Raw genomic sequence first — 15,943 nt, 5'->3', positions numbered from 1 at the left:
TCCTTCTGGAAATTTAGCAGACTGCAGGATCTGATTATTGTTTCTATGCCAGAAACAACCACCACAGAGAATTAATCTAACTGCATTTAAAAAAATAAATAATTAAATAAATGTTCTCTTAATCTAACAATTAAAAGTTAGCTTCCTTTATCTGCTTAATTATCTAATATCAGAGCATGTCACCAAGACATTTCCTTTGCCCTGGACTGAATTAAATAATTCTGTTCTGCTTGTTCAGGATCTGGAAATTTAGACACACACATGCTGTGAAGCTCTTAAAATATATATAATTTAAAGCCTAACTTTGAAAAGAGGGATCTATGTGCCTGGTAAGTGCTTTCCTCCTGCACTATGTGAAGCAAGCACTTGAGTATCAACAATATCCCCACACAAGTCCTTTTACCCAGTTAACTCACATAGCAAAATAGGTATGGCCTGGATCTGCCCCACACAATGTGTTTACACATGGCCCACATACTACAAAGAATGACGGCCCTTTGGTGGTCCAGATCGGGTTTGCCAGAGGGGTCCCGCACATGGGCCAGCACAAGGCCAGTTGCATACACACTGGTCCTGTGCTGGCTCATGTGTGGACTACCTCTTCATCCAGATCCACTGATTACCTGATCAACCCAATAAGCTTAACTAGTGGCAACTGTTTCTTGTCAGTAGACTTACTATCCCAGCTTTTTATTGTCCTGTTCCAAATTTCTTCAGATGTGTTGCTTATGTTATTTATTAATTTATTTTTAATAACACGTGACATCTTATTTACCATGAAAACCAGGTTCAGATTTAAAGGGCAATCTCAGACTCTCCAGATTACTTTGAGGTCTTTGGTAGTGTTGAACAAAACAGAACAAAAGTAATAAGCACAGTTATACTTATCCTCTAGATCATGTAAACAGCTATAGCGCATAGCATAGTCCTCTTAGAAGAGAAAAAAACAATATATATAACAACGGAATATATATTTTTATATATACATTTTTTTTAAAAAAATTGAGCAGCCGCCCCTACAAGCATCTCTGCATGGCCCTGCCCTGCAGGACAGAAATCATGGAGTGATTTCCATGACACTGGAGAACAAATAATAAGCACTGATTTACTTACCCTCTGAATCTTCAATGGAGTCATCCAACATGTCGGCTAAAAAGAGAAAATATAAACACAAGTCAAAATCAGCAACAAATCAATATGAACTAAATTACTGGTTGCTGAGCTTCTTACAAGTATCTTGACTCACAACAAGCAGTTTAAAACTTATAGAGTAAATTATACAGAGAGATATCATTGTTATAATGATGAAATGTCACACGAGTAAACATTTTTGCACACAGTTGGTCAGCATTCACTAAACTTGAGGTTCAAAGGGAGACCTCAGATTCTCCAGATTATGTTTTAGGTTTGGTAGTGTTGTAAAAAAAAAAAAAAAAGAAAAGGAAGAGAGAAAACAACTAATAAGCACTGTTTTACTTACCTGCTAGAGAGCCAAAAGAGTCCATGCACGCACCATAGTCCACTTTAAAGAGAAAAAACAAACATAAGCCAAAATATGTCAACATCAGCAAATAATGGATTGCATTTATATAGCGCTTTTCAAAGCACCCAAAGCGCTTTACAATTCCACTATTCATTCACTCTGACATGGGTGGAGGCAGCTACAGTTGTAGCCACAGCTGCCCTGGGGCAGACTGACAGAAGCGAGGCTGCCATATTGCGCCATCTGCCCCTCTGGCCAACATCAGTAGGCGGTAGGGTAAAGTGTCTTGCCCAAGGACACAACGACCAGGACACAGAGCCCGGGGATCGAACCAGCGACCTTCCGGCTACAGATACGCTTCCCAACCCCCTGAGCCGGGGTCGCCCTTTATGATCAGTATTTACTAAATTATTTACTAAATTATTGGTTGCTGAGCTTCTTACCATGACTCACAGCAAGCATTTTAAAACTTATACAGAGTAATATAGTTGTTATAATAATAAACATTTTTGCACACAACTGGTCAGGTTACACCCTGCAGGATAGAAACCATGCAGTGATTTCCATAACAGTGTTGAAAAAATAATCAAAAAAATAATAAACACTGCTTTACTTACCCTCTAGATCTTCTATGGAGTCATCTGACATGTAAGAAGAAGAGAAAATATAAAGACAAATCAAAATATGTCAAAATCAGCAACAAATCAATATGAACTAAATTACTGGTTGCTGAGCTTCTTACAAGTATCTCGACTCACAACAAGCAGTTTAAAACTTATAGAGTAAATTATACAGAGAGATATCATTGTTATAATGATGAAATGTCACACGAGTAAACATTTTTGCATACAGTTGGTCAGCATTCACTAAACTTGAGGTTCAAAGGGACACCTCAGATTCTCCAGATTATGTTTGAGGTTTGGTAGTGTTGTAAAAAAAAGAAAAAAAAGGAAGAGAGAAAACAACTAATAAGCACTGTTTTACTTACCCACTAGACAGATAAAAGAGTCAATACACGCACCATAGTCCACTTTAAAGAGAAAAACCAAAAAGAAGTCAAAATATGTCAACATCAGCAAATGATCAGTATTTACTAAATTATTGTTTGCTGAGCTTCTTACCATGACTCACAGCAAGCATTTTAAAACTTATACAGAGTAATATAGTTGTTATAATAATAAAATGCCACATGAGTAAACATTTTTGCACACAACTGGTCAGGGTACACGCTGCAGGATAGAAACCATGCAGTGATTTCCATAACAGTGGGGAAAAATAATAGAAAAATTAATAAGCACTACTTTACTTACCCTCTAGATCTTCTATGGAGTCATCCGACATGTCAGCTAAGAAGAGAAAATATAAAGACAAATCAAAATATGCCAAAATCAGCAAGAAATCAATATGAACTAACTTACTGGTTGCTGTGCTTCGTGACTCACAACAAGCAGTTGAAGTAATATTTTTCATTCATATTACATATTTGATATATTTTCACACTATAAATCACAGCAAGTGCGAATATTTTATACACAGTGTATCATGGTCTCAGTGTCTGCTAGGTCGGCCCAGTGGGGCTACATGTGTTTTGTTTTTCTCTCTCTTTCTTCTTCTCACTTGTAATGCTCTGCCTGGACCACGGGCTCCGGCATTTGGTCCACACAGCTGCAAGTAATTTCTCACCTTTGGTTCATCTTCCTATTTGCCAGCCACTTCTTAAGGCAGTGGCTCTGAGCTTCTCGTTGCTGGACTATTGGGTAACGCACATCAGTGTAATCCCGGCTTTGCATAATTCTGATTTTTCTTTGTGCTTTCCTTGGTACTGAATATCTCGTCCTTGTATATAGATTTCCTGGATCCACCCTGTGACCCATTTCCCAGAACCTGTGCTTGATTGTTGGCTATTTAAGTCTGGCCCAACCCCTGACCCCCGCATCAAGTCTCTCACTATCATAATTGCTGTATTGTCAGCTGCATGTATAAATGTGTTAAACCTCAGGTATGCCGCAAACGTCCATGCACACACATGCTTTTCAGTGCCATTCATTCAGCTTTATACTTACTTCTCCCAGCATATCCACACGATGCTGGTCTAATAGCTGATGTCACTTTTAGATAAAAAAAAAAAAAAGGGGGGGGGGGGGGAATTGATGTAAGAAGAGGACAGAAACGAATGCAAAGATGTGATTTATTCTATAAAACGTACTTTCTTTCAGCTTTTTACTTCCTGATCCTTTCTGATCTGTGGTGATCACCTGAGAAACCACTTACTACCTAACTGTTTTTTTTTAGGTTTGTTTGTTAGTTTCTTGAATTGACTCTAATATTCTGCAATTAAAGCTGTCATTACACACACTTCATTCAAGTTCAGCCATCTTTATCTTCAGAGCTGAGTTTTATTTTGCTTTTAAATTAAACTCACTTGGTGTTGGAATATTTCTGTGCTTCAGGGGTCCTTGAATCACCCTGCCGTTATCTCTGTTAACAGCAATGAAAGCAGTGAAAGAACTGCTCACTCCTGATTGGACACTGAGCTGCACCACCTTCTCCTTCACTCCTCCATCTTGTTGTCGTCCGTGCTCTCTCTCCTCCATCTCAAGGGAGCGAATCAGAGTCCGAGCACCCAACCTGTGGACTGTTAATCTGCAGACAAGAAGTAACGCACACAAAGATACTACATTTGTTTACCTGTGAATTCAATGTTTGTTATAACTGTGGCAGGAAGTGGTTGGTGGCTTGGCTGCAGGGTAGTAATGGAGCTGTGGGATGAAGGTGTGGTGTCAGGAGAGGCTGGCCTTCGCAGCTGGCGAGCATCATCTAATCATGCTTTACCTATTTCAGTGGCAGCCTTGGCCGGGGAGGGTAGATCCGATCAGAACTGCTGCAGTGGAGGAGCTGATAGCAGAGACCAGAGGTTGGAGAGCTGAGCAGTGGGCACTATAAAGTGTGGAAGTGAACACGTATTATAAAAGTCTGGATAAACATCTGGGTCATGCCAGGTCCTTTCTTGTCTACGAGTGGTGCCGAAACCCAGGCCACCATCATGTTGCACAGTCAGTGGAGGAACTGGCCAAGGTGGTGTCGGGGCTGGCAGCAATGCACCGGGAGCAGGCGGCAGTGCATTGTCAATTGGTGTGGCTCCAGCACTGTTGCTCCCCCCAGTGACGTTGCATTAGATAGGAGGGATGACGAGCCCCAAGCTTTCCCGGAGGTGGTCCAAGTGATGGTGGAGACATACTGGTGACTGCAGAAGAGTGGGCTCTCCGGCTGCTCCCATTGCTGTTAGGGGAAGCCCAGGTGGCAGCACTGAGCCTTCCTGCAACAGCGAGGGAAATCTTTCCCAGATTTGCGGAGAGCCATCCTGAACGGTTAGGGCTCTCTCCCCAGGACCATCAGCACCACTTCTGGGATAGTCGGATGTGGCCAGAGGTACAACCCTTTACGTATGCCAGGCGGCTGCACAATGCCACAGCCAAGTGGCTACAGCCTGATCTCACACCTGGGGAGACTTGGCTGCCAGTCAGGACAGTGGAGTGGGTCCGTTGCTACCTGCAACCAGTAGCGGCTTACTGACCTATTCCAGCCCCACGAAGAATGGTCCGGGTCCAGGACAGATGTACCGCATACTGGTAAGGTGCCAAGGAGATACATTTGGTCTGTATGCAGTCCCTGGTCCAGCAAGCCCTGATTGCCCTGGCAGCATTGCTGGAGACAGAGTGGCTGGAGGTTAGGTGCATGCATGGGGATATTCATAAATATTGCTCTGGATAGAATAATGGCTCAATTTCACTGGTCGGGCATATGGGAGAACGTGCCCTGCTGGGGCATGTCCTCCCTGGAGTGTCACCTGGTTAACCAGCTGACCATTCCAAAATAGTCAGCTTTGTGGCCATTGCCATTAATAGAGGGTCTATTTGAGTGCATTGGCATGAACCCCATTTCACCGGAGTGTATGTTATGTTAGTTCTGGTGGATTATACAGAAAGCCATGCCGCCAAGTACTAGTGTGGCCCAGGCACTGTTTCAGGTCGTCTCCCAAGTTGCCATCTTGAAAGAGACATTGATTGACCCAGGCACGTCATTCATATCGCACGCTAAAAGAGCTGTTTGAATTATTGGACAATAAATCTATTCGGACCAGGATCTTCCACCATCAGACTGATGGGTTGGTGGAGCAGCTGAATGAGAATTTGAAGTTCATTCATGAGGATGAACACAATTGGGATCACTGTTGTTTGCAGTGCAGGAGGTGCCCCCAGGCCTTCATGGGATTTTCTCTCTTTGAATTACTGTTTGGCAGAAAGTCATGGGGGGTGTTGGAACTGATTACAGGAAACTTAAGAGGAAGGTCCAAGCCCTGCAAAAAGAAGATTCATTACATAATGGACCTGAGAGCAAAGTTGCACATGTTGGGAGGTCATCAGAAGGGCTGGACTCAAAGACAAACTGGAGACAGATTGCTTGCATTACTGCCTTCTTCAACCTCAATGTTGCTTAAGCAGCACAGACTGTCCAAGCCGGGGCTCGAACCGGCAACCTTCTGATTACAAGGCTAACTCCCAACTCTTGAGCCACGATCACCAATACTTCTTGTAGTTAAGAAAGATACGTCTATCCAGTTCTGTGTTGACTACTGAAATGTGAACATGGTCTGACTGTTTGATGATTATCTCTGGGTCACTGCGCTTTTTTTTTATTTATTTTTTTACAACACTGGATTTAACTAAGGCCTACTTGCAGATTCCCTTGTCTGTAGAGTCTAAGGAAAAACAGCCTTCCCCACTACATAAGGTTTGTACTTGTTTGTCACACTTCAGCTTGTTCAGAACCCAAGCCACTTTCCAGCGCCTCATGGACCACGGGCTGTATCTACAAGCTGCACATGCTGCTGACCACCTGGACAATGTTATCATCCATAGAGACACCTGGGTGTCGCTTGTGCAGTGGGTGACCGCGGTTCTGGCGTCCCTGAGTCAGGCTGGACTCACAGCCAACCCAAAGAACTGCCTCAATCCCAAGACAAAAAAAGAAGTTAGGTGGTTCTTGTGGGTGGCTGGTTACTATTGCTGTTTGTGGCCGACTTTGAGGACCTGACAAGCACCGTGACTCTCACCCAAGATCTGGTCCAGTAGGTTTGCACTGGTGAAGAGGGCTCTCTATGGGAAACCTCTGCTCCATCCACCTAACGTCTCCCTCACGTCTCACTGGTTCTGGTGCTGGGGGCCATTTTGTCCCAGCTCAGCCGCAAACTGTTGGAGTGGGAGGCTAGGTACACTACCATGGAGAAAGAGTGCCTTGTCAGCAGTTGACTCCCTCCGTTATTACATCCTGGCCTCGCTTTCACCCTCTGTTTGGTCACACCCTGCTGCAATGGCTCCACCGCATGAAGGATGCCAATGCCGGGACCACATGGTTCTATCTGGCCCTCCAGCCTATTAAGTTGAAATTGCCAGGGGCACAGATAGTCATTGCTGATTTCTTCTCCTGCTCGTAGGGGGTGGGGCATGAGTAGGAATGGTCGGAAGGCTCCCCAGTAAAAGTTGGGCAGTTGGGCAGTGGGGATGTGTGGCGTGGTGTAGTTGATGGCAGCGGAGGAGTGATGCAGAAAGTTCAGGGTGTGGTGTCAGGGGAGGCTGGTCTTCAAAGCCGGCGAGCATAATTTAATCATTCCCTATTCAGCAGTGGGCAGGGCCGGAGAGGGGAGATACTCCTTTTGTGTCCACAATAACATTGTATTGTTTTTAAGGTTGTACAAAGATGAAGTCAAAACCCACAGCTTTGGGTAAGAATCACACAAATAATATCTGATAATGGAAACAAATGCTCATAAATAGAACGAATGAGAATCCAAATGACATGTGAACAATTGCTACAGGTTTTAAATCTGCCATTAGTTCTATTATCACAGTTTTGGGATTGAAGTTACAGTGTGTAATAAAGAAGACATGGAAATTACTTTAGTCTTTCAACAGATTAAATCAAAAAATAATTTTATTGACTTAAAAGTGATCATTGATGTGTACCTGTCTATCTTAGCAGCAAAGAAAAATCATGTATTAAAACATTTTATACATTTTCTAAACTAACTGAATACAAGAACATACCAAGACATTCCTGTGACAATGTGATGCACATTTAATGCTTCATTCAGTGGTTTTAGGGAGGTACGTGTAAGCTACACACATTCACCCAGGAGAGAATCTAAATTAAAACATGCACTTAAAACATGCTGTAATAAAGAAACTGTAGATTTATAGCATGCAATCTGTGGATGCGTGTTGCACAGTTAACATCTTATATGACCGCAACATATTTTAATAGGTTGTGTCATATGTCTCATAATTTGCTATTTTAAACATGTGTCTAAGGTCATGGGCCACAGAATAGTGTTGTTTATATAAAAACATGTTGTACCCAGTGTCCTCTGCAGGTCTGAGACTGAAGTGTAGCTTCTTCTTAGAGCGATGACCTGCCAGGCTGTACTTCAGCGTCACACAGCCCTCTGCTGCCTCTGAGCTCTGACACAGAATTACAGTGTTAGAAGTCACGTTAATTACTGTCATCAAATACCTAAACAACAACATGAGAGGCTGATGCTCCTACCTGTCCAGTGAGCTGGGCATAAATCAGTGACCTCTGACCCTGGAAGAGTGTTATGATTGGTGGAGAGAGGACAGTGATAGAAACACCCTTTGGTAAATCCCATGTGACTGAGATGTCGACCACAACTGGCTGCAGAGCAAATCGCAGCGACTGCATCACCTGAAAAATAATGAAAAACTCTCCAAATATACGTAAACAGCTGGAACAGACATTTTACTCACTGCAGGTCTGGTCTCAAAAATGTATCTGCTGCTGCTGTAATGATTAACTTGACTTATAATTGTGTTTAATGTCGTACTTTTGGTTGCATCCTGTCATTCCCTGTGATGAATTGAGCGTGACCTCCTCCTTCCTTGGCCAACCCATTGATGAGAGCAGAGCTGGCCCCTTCCCCAATCCCAAAAGAGAAACATCTGCAATACAACAGTTTTTGCTGATTACACAGAGGACATGTTGGATATTCTGGGAATTGTGTAGATATAGTTGTATTTTTGTGGTTTCACCTGTGAGAATCTGAATTCTTCTTCACCAGATCAATCACTTCTTTGGTGTTTCCCACCTCTCCATCAGTAAAGACAAACAGCTAAAAACGAGAGTTGGCACATGAGGACATAACGTCAATCCCAGAAACACACATCTTGTTCTGAGAGCTGAGTTAGGTTTCAGAAACACAAATATTTTTTATATCATGTGCAAAGAACAATATACAGTTACTGTGAACTCCAAACAAAATCTATTGCCTGAAAAAGGATTACACTCACAAGGCTTACAAAAAAGTCACATAAAAATAAATTGGTTGTGCAATGGACGCATAGTTACTGAGCTCCAATCCAGTTGAACTAAATTACAGCCCCCAGACTCGAAAGTAAAAGTACCAGAGTATTTAAAAAGGGATGAAAAAGAGGAAACCCAGAATAGGACAGAAAATTATTAACCAGGTGATGAATGAGTGGGCAAAGACAGAAGAAAGAATGGAACCACACAACAAAGAAGATGGCGGCTGCTGGCTACCTAGCCATGGGAAAGCGCTAGCTGAGGCTGGAGGAGACTGCGTCATCCTCTGTGAGATCGCAGAAGTGTCCAAGGAGCCTGGCAGTTTTAAAGATAAAGTTCAAGAATCACTCTCATAAGTCACAGAAGACATTGGCAGAAAACTGACAGATGAGTTGGCAAAGTTCAATCAGAAAATAAACCAAAAGCTACTCGAATGTGTGGCTACACAGCAGTCACAGGGTAAGGCCATTGCCAAGGCAGAGGGACGTATAGCTGAGATGGAGCAGAGTGGCTTGGTGACAAATGAGGCCTTACTCAGTTTATTGGAAAGACAAGATGAGCTTGGAGAAAAGGTTATTGACTTGGAGAGCAGATCCAGGAGGAACAACATCCATATTTATGGGGTACCCGAGGACTCAGAGGGCGAGTCAGTAATTACTTTTTTACAAAATCTGCTCAAGAAAGAACTGCCATTACCTGAAGGTATGTCCCTTGAGCACATAGAGCCTCAACATGTAAGCCCAAGCCAGATGCGACACCGAGATCTATAATCATTAATTTCCTTCAGTTTGATGTAAAAGAGACGGTCCTTAGACTTGCCTGGAAGGAAAAATTGCTGATGGGAAGCAAACTGTTTTTTTGTTTTTTTTATCACAACTATGCTTATGAAGTCATGGAGAAACACAAAATGTACAAGTACATGGGAATAAAACAGGCACTAAAAGAGAGGAGCATTCGATTTCAAATGCCCTTCTCCCGGATTCGCATCCACTGGAGCTACAAGGACGCAGAGGACGCGGTGAGAGAGTTGAGAGCACAGGTGATCCCGGAGATTTTTTTTTTTTCCCCCTTTCTCACTGTCCCTCTCCCCTTCTGTTTTTCTTTTCCTTCCTCTTTCTTTCTCCCTTTCCTATCCCTCACTTATGTCTGTCCCGTCTGTAACAACTGAAAATAAAATAAAATAAATAATAAAAACAAAGGTCAATCAAAAGGACCAATACGGCAATGCCATGATGATCCATTTGGCAAAATAAATCCATTGGGTATCCTTGTTGGTCTTCAGACAACAATTCTGACGGCTAAAGAACCAAATGGGACAGGCAAGAAAAAAAAAGAAAAAAAAAAGAGAGAGCTGAGAGCACGGGGCATTGTGAATAATACTATTGACACTAAGACAAGATTAGAAATTGCAAAGAAGAGAAATCAAACTGGCGAGATATGCACTCAAAATGTCCAAACGTAACTAATGTTGACCAAACAAGGATATTATGAGGGGGGAACTAAATATATGAAATAATTGGCATATAGACTAAGGAAGCAACAAGCAGATAGAACAGTGTACAGGATAAGAGACCCAGAAACCAAAATGAAAATGCAAGATATAAAGGAAATTAAGCACTGCTTTAAGAAATATTACGAAAAACTATATTCCCAACACCCCACGAATAATGATGGAAAAACAGAGAGCTTGTTTGACATGCTACACCTCCCAAAACTCATGGAACAAGAAAATAAATCGTTAGTGGAGCAAATTACAAAGGAAGAACTTCACTTGGTGATTGTTAAATCAAGGCAAAAAAGGCTCCAGGTACAGATGGCTTTACTGCAGAGTGGTATAAGAAACTGAGGGACAATCTGACACTGGTGCTACCCCACATTTTATTGGGTCTTTACAAAGGGAGAAGTTCCCCTCTCATGGAAAGAAGCTATAATTTCTATTATACCTAAAGATTGTAAAGACAAATTAGAGTGCCCCAATTATTGACCAGTCAGTGTATAAAATGTAGATTATAAATTGTTTGCATCAATCATAGCACAGAGACTTGAAAGGATCATGCTAACAATAGTAAATTTGGATAAAACTGGTTTTGTTAGGTAGCGCCAAAACCACAATAGTGTTATGAGAACTTTGCAAATTATTAGACACATCAATTTAAATAAAATGCCAGCCATATTACTGAGTCTAGATGCTGTAATCGCTTTTGACTCAGTGAGATGAGAATTTCTATTCAGAGTAATGCTTAAATTTGGGTTTAGTGGATCGACTATTGCAATAATGAAGGCTTTATATATAACAGACCAACCGCAAAATTGAAGATCAATGGTGAACTTTCAGATCCTTCAGGTCAACAAGACAAGGATGCACACTGAGTCCACTTTTATTCACTATTTTTATAGAGCCATTGACTCAATGGACTATGCAGAATGACACAATAAAAGGAATAATAAAGCTGGAAGTGAGCAGAAATTGGCATTGTTTGCAAATGAGTTTTGGCTTACTTATCAAACCCTACCAGATCATTTACGGAGTTTATGTACAACATGTATGTGCAAAAACACAAGCTGTCAATAGTCATTAGAGCCCCCCCACCCAACAAAAAAAAAAAAAAAATCCGCTCCCAAAGATGTTACACTTATTCCAGTTTGTTCTTATAGAAAGCCCGGAGCAATGCTTTGGAGAGTGGGATAAAATCTTTTCCAGATGTATATGAGCGGGTAAAAAGCCGAGATTTTAGGTTAAATCACTTCAGCTTCCCAAAGATAAAGGAGGACTAGGCCTTCCTTGCTTACATGACTATTATAGGGCAACCCAAATAAAGCCACTGGTGGGCTGGTGTAAGCCTGGGTATTGTATCAAGATGGAAGGAAATCGAGTATTCCTTGGGAGGTAACTTTCCTGTTAGGGCACTGATAGGAGACCCCTCAATGTTAAGTTGTTTGGGAGACCTAGGTAACCCTTGGATAATAAGCTCGGTGAAGACATGGAATGGATTACTTAAAAAGTGTCAATTAAAACAGGGGGCTGGACTCTTTAGGTGGGTCGCATACAGCTCAGAGTTTTTGCCTATAAGATTGACTCAACATTTAAAACATAGGGTAATAAAGGTCTCCCCACATACAGTACCTCATTAAAAGAGGGGGAATAGTTTGCAGGACCAGGATCAAGATTTTTTTCTTTTAGATATTTGCAACTGAGGGATTTTCTGAATAAGTAAATTAAAACATCCCCAGTTACTGATGGGGGATGAAAAAAAAATATTTGTATATTCGAGAATGCATATAAGGATGGACCCAATCAAAAACGTATCTCAAAATTATATCGATCACTGACCAATCAAAAGGATCATGATACAGAATATGTAAAAACAAAAGGGGAAACAGAGGGGCAATCTAACCTCATCAAGAGAGGAATGGGATAGAATTTGTAAACTCCCCCTCATGGAGGGAATTCAGCTGGAAGAATGTAACTCATTACTTTTGTACCCTGGCGCAAAAATCCAAATATTGTCAACAGACAACCACCTGGAGGCTGTGTGGGCATGCAGTAGCAAATCACTTCCATATCTTTTGGGATTGTCCTGATGTGGCACCATTTTGGTAGGAAATACATAAGGTCTTGGAAACTGTCTTTAAAAAGAAAATACAATTTAATTTCGCTGTACTGTACTTAGGAAACTAAGAGAGTCTTAACTTGTGCAAAAGGGATAAATATCTGCCCAATGTGCTGTTGGTGGCTTCTAGAAAAGCCAAGCCTCCTACTATAAATGAGTGGATTGATTTGATATATATTATATTATTATATTATACTCTAAAATAACTTTTAGAATGAAGTCACAGGCGGACTTGTTTGAGGAATACTGGTTGAAATGGTTAACCTATACACAAAATGAAAGGCGTGATGTTCATTGTTTTTCCCGACTGTTTTTGTTCTGTTATTAAATTGTACTCTTGTATTCCTTGTATAAAAAAGAAAACCAATAAAACACAAATGAAAAAAATAAATACATTTTAAAGTTATGGCATTGAAACTGCTTAGTAAGCTATGTACAACACATTTCTCTGTGATTGAGAATTACCTATGATCTTACCTATGATCTTAAACTCTGTGAAATTTCTTCTTTTTGCCTTTTACACAAGAATGTCCGTATGTGTGTGTGTTACCTGTCTAGGCTGTTTAGGAATGCAGGGCTGGCTGTAAATATGTTTGAGGGGCTCCAGGATCTCTGTTCCTCCAAGATCAGCCTCCATCTGCTCAACTTTCGTCAGAGCGATCTTCACATTCTCCTGCTTGTACTTCACACTCGTGCTGCAAAAACATAAACACAGATATACACATTTATTTTAAATTATTTTTTTGTATTTATTTTGTTTGCTATTGACCAATGTGTGTCTTTAATAAAGTGAAAATAAACTATGTCTCGGACAGCTGGATTTTATTGGGCTATGATACGAGGGAGAGACTTACGGGAAGATGTGTTCATAACTGGACCCAAAACTGTAAATGTTGAAATAGCAGCCCATTGGTAAGCTCTTCAACAGGAGGAGCAGAGTGTCCTTCAGGGAAGAGGGAGAAGATGGTGAGGCTACTGTGTGAGAGGAACACTAAGAAAGACTTTATGACTGTAACACCACATCATAAATACCCTGGCACTGCTGATGCGAGTATAATTCATACTTCCAGATCGATCCACTAAGAACACAAACTCTCCACATGAAGCCTTTGAAGACATCACAGACTGGGGGAACTCAGGGTACAGACTCACCATCACCACTGGATCACCCATCAGGGAGTCTGAAAAGTAAAAGACAGAAAGAATGTAAAACAACACAGTATTTATTCAAACATATTTAACTCCTGAGTTGATGAGTAAAGATAATTAACTTTTTATTTCCAAACTAATGACTTCTCTCATTTGCTCTCACCTGGCTCAGCAGAGGCCTGTCCTGCCTCCACCACAGCAGTGGGCTGGTGGGCGTCTTTGTAATAAATCAGCAGTTCAACATCTCTGTCAAACTTGTGTCCTGCAGCCAGCTTGACCTGCACACCACAAACACATTCATATTTATTCCTCAGTAAGAAGTAACAACCACACACAGCAGACACATCAGCACTCTACCTACCGTGGCCTGGGTTTGATCAGTGTTGAGGTACTGCAGAGAGTCCAGGGAACAGTTGGACTCTACTTTAGAGATTGGACGAGGAGAGGACACTCGGGCAGAAAAAGACAGACTGTAGGGCACCAGAGAGGCTGGAACAGAAGTCACCTGGACACCTGCACCTTCACTACCTGTACTTGACATGAGATTGAATAAAAACCCTTTGATCCAGTTGTAACTTCAAATGATATCAAAAGAAATTCCGATAGTAAAATGACATTTAATAAAAACTAAGGAGAAATCAAATAATTGAACATTTTTAAAGGCCAGAATCAATGCAAAATGAAACCCATCCCACAATATTTTTTCTGAGCTTGTAAACAAAGGTGATAACTAAAATAAAGTTATTTTGCAGTAAATTTTCCACTGAATAATTTAGTGTTATATTGCACTCATTTCAATGTAACTTTTATATCACAACTTCTGAAAAAAAAATTCTGTTTTATTCTAGAATGTTTATGTTTTTACAGACAGAAAGAGAGTGGAAATTTCCCCACCACCTTATGCAGAAATGAAACTTTTTTCTGTTAAAGTGTCATCTGCTTTCCTACCCTGAGGTTGGTATCGAGGGTTGAGCACAGCAGGCAGACAGAACCTCAGACCATCATCAGCCTGCACAGCCAGCTCAGTGACGTACTCCAACCTGATGGAGGCGCTTTCTCCTGGAGGCAGACTGCCCACACTCAGAGAGAATATATCTGGACTCTGATCACTCTCCTCCAATAGGAAGGCCTGCTGACCGGAGCTCAGAGCATCATCATACTCCTCACGAGCCTGAAGCACAGGTGACACATGTCAGTGACATTCACTGTGATCGGAGTGTGTGAATGGGTGGGTGACTGGATGTGTAAAGTGCTTTGGGGCCCTTAGGGACTAGTAAAGTGCTATACAAATACAGGCCATGTACTGTGTTTATTTTGAATCTCACTTATAATCAGGTTATATTTACTGTCCAGCTCACCTTCTGTTTCTCCTTCACCTCAGCTACAATCTGTGTCTGTCCAATCTGAGCACTGAAATGACAGACAGCAGCATCTCCAGGCAGAGGGAAGACAAAAACAGCCTCTAATGGTTTGTCCTCCTTGTTCTCATAGTTCAGAGTGGAGACCACTGTAGCCACATGGTCCCTCACCTCCAGCTCCACCTCAATGCTCTTCAGAGGAACTGACAGACAAACAAAATTATCCAAGCTAATAAATGTTGCTAATTCAAGTCAAAATCTGCTCTTCCTCGTGTTCATTCATGTTTCCATGCATCTGTAAGGAACAATTTTGATGTATATGAGCATAGTGGTTTTGATGTTTATCTGACTCTTACCTGCTTCCTTCTGGGAATTTAGCAGACCACAGGATCTATTCATTGTATTCTATACAAAAGACAACCACCACAGAGATTTAATTTAAATAACTGTTAAAAATAAATCATTAATAAGTTTCTGCGATTTTGGTACCAGAAGTCAAATATGGTTAAGGTGGATGAATCTAATCTGGCCTTTCCCCAAATGTCCTTACATATAATTTGGATTAATGATGCACTTAGAGTTCAATAGTAAAAGCGAAAACAACAACAACAACAACACATGGATCATGGGAAAGCACATTTATGGGCTGAATGGTTTTGCAAAGTGAAAATTATTCTAATCAATTTTTAACCTACACCACAATTCTCAAGCAAGTAATGTACAACACAAAACAGGAAATTATGAGAGAGCACTTTTCATAAAACACTCACAGAATGCTTTACAGAATATAAAACAATAGATCAGAATCAGAAATAAAAAAGAAAAAAAATAAAACAAACAGAAATGGCAAAAGGTTTGAACAAGCTGAATAAAATAGCAGGTAAGAAAGTTTGAGGTCAATATCTAAATGGTACAGTGCCTTAGAGGATGGGAGTAAAGCATTCTTGTCTCTTTCAGTGTTGTTG

The 15,943-nt window shown here is 41.1% G+C and overlaps 1 protein-coding gene across 1 annotated transcript; it reads right to left on the bottom strand.

The window, feature by feature from the left end:
* Positions 1 to 1,105: 1,105 nt before the first annotated feature.
* Positions 1,106 to 15,377, bottom strand: LOC102793213 (von Willebrand factor A domain-containing protein 5A-like). The gene is made up of 17 exons (XM_087851432.1): positions 15,335 to 15,377; positions 14,979 to 15,181; positions 14,569 to 14,791; positions 13,982 to 14,148; positions 13,784 to 13,898; positions 13,504 to 13,652; positions 13,326 to 13,414; positions 13,022 to 13,166; positions 8,590 to 8,669; positions 8,385 to 8,499; positions 8,087 to 8,245; positions 7,898 to 8,001; positions 3,906 to 4,126; positions 2,794 to 2,829; positions 2,101 to 2,124; positions 1,481 to 1,522; positions 1,106 to 1,149 (listed from the first exon to the last, which is right to left on the bottom strand). The coding sequence occupies exons 1-17, from the start codon at positions 15,375 to 15,377 to the stop codon at positions 1,106 to 1,108; spliced, it is 1,959 nt and encodes a 652-aa protein (XP_087707558.1).
* Positions 15,378 to 15,943: the final 566 nt, after the last annotated feature.

The sequence above is a fragment of the Neolamprologus brichardi genome, chromosome 14 (assembly GCF_056152115.1).
Source record: "Neolamprologus brichardi isolate AB-2024 chromosome 14, ASM5615211v1, whole genome shotgun sequence".
Classification (NCBI taxonomy): domain Eukaryota; kingdom Metazoa; phylum Chordata; class Actinopteri; order Cichliformes; family Cichlidae; genus Neolamprologus; species Neolamprologus brichardi.
This window is presented reverse-complemented; position numbering and strand designations above follow the sequence as displayed.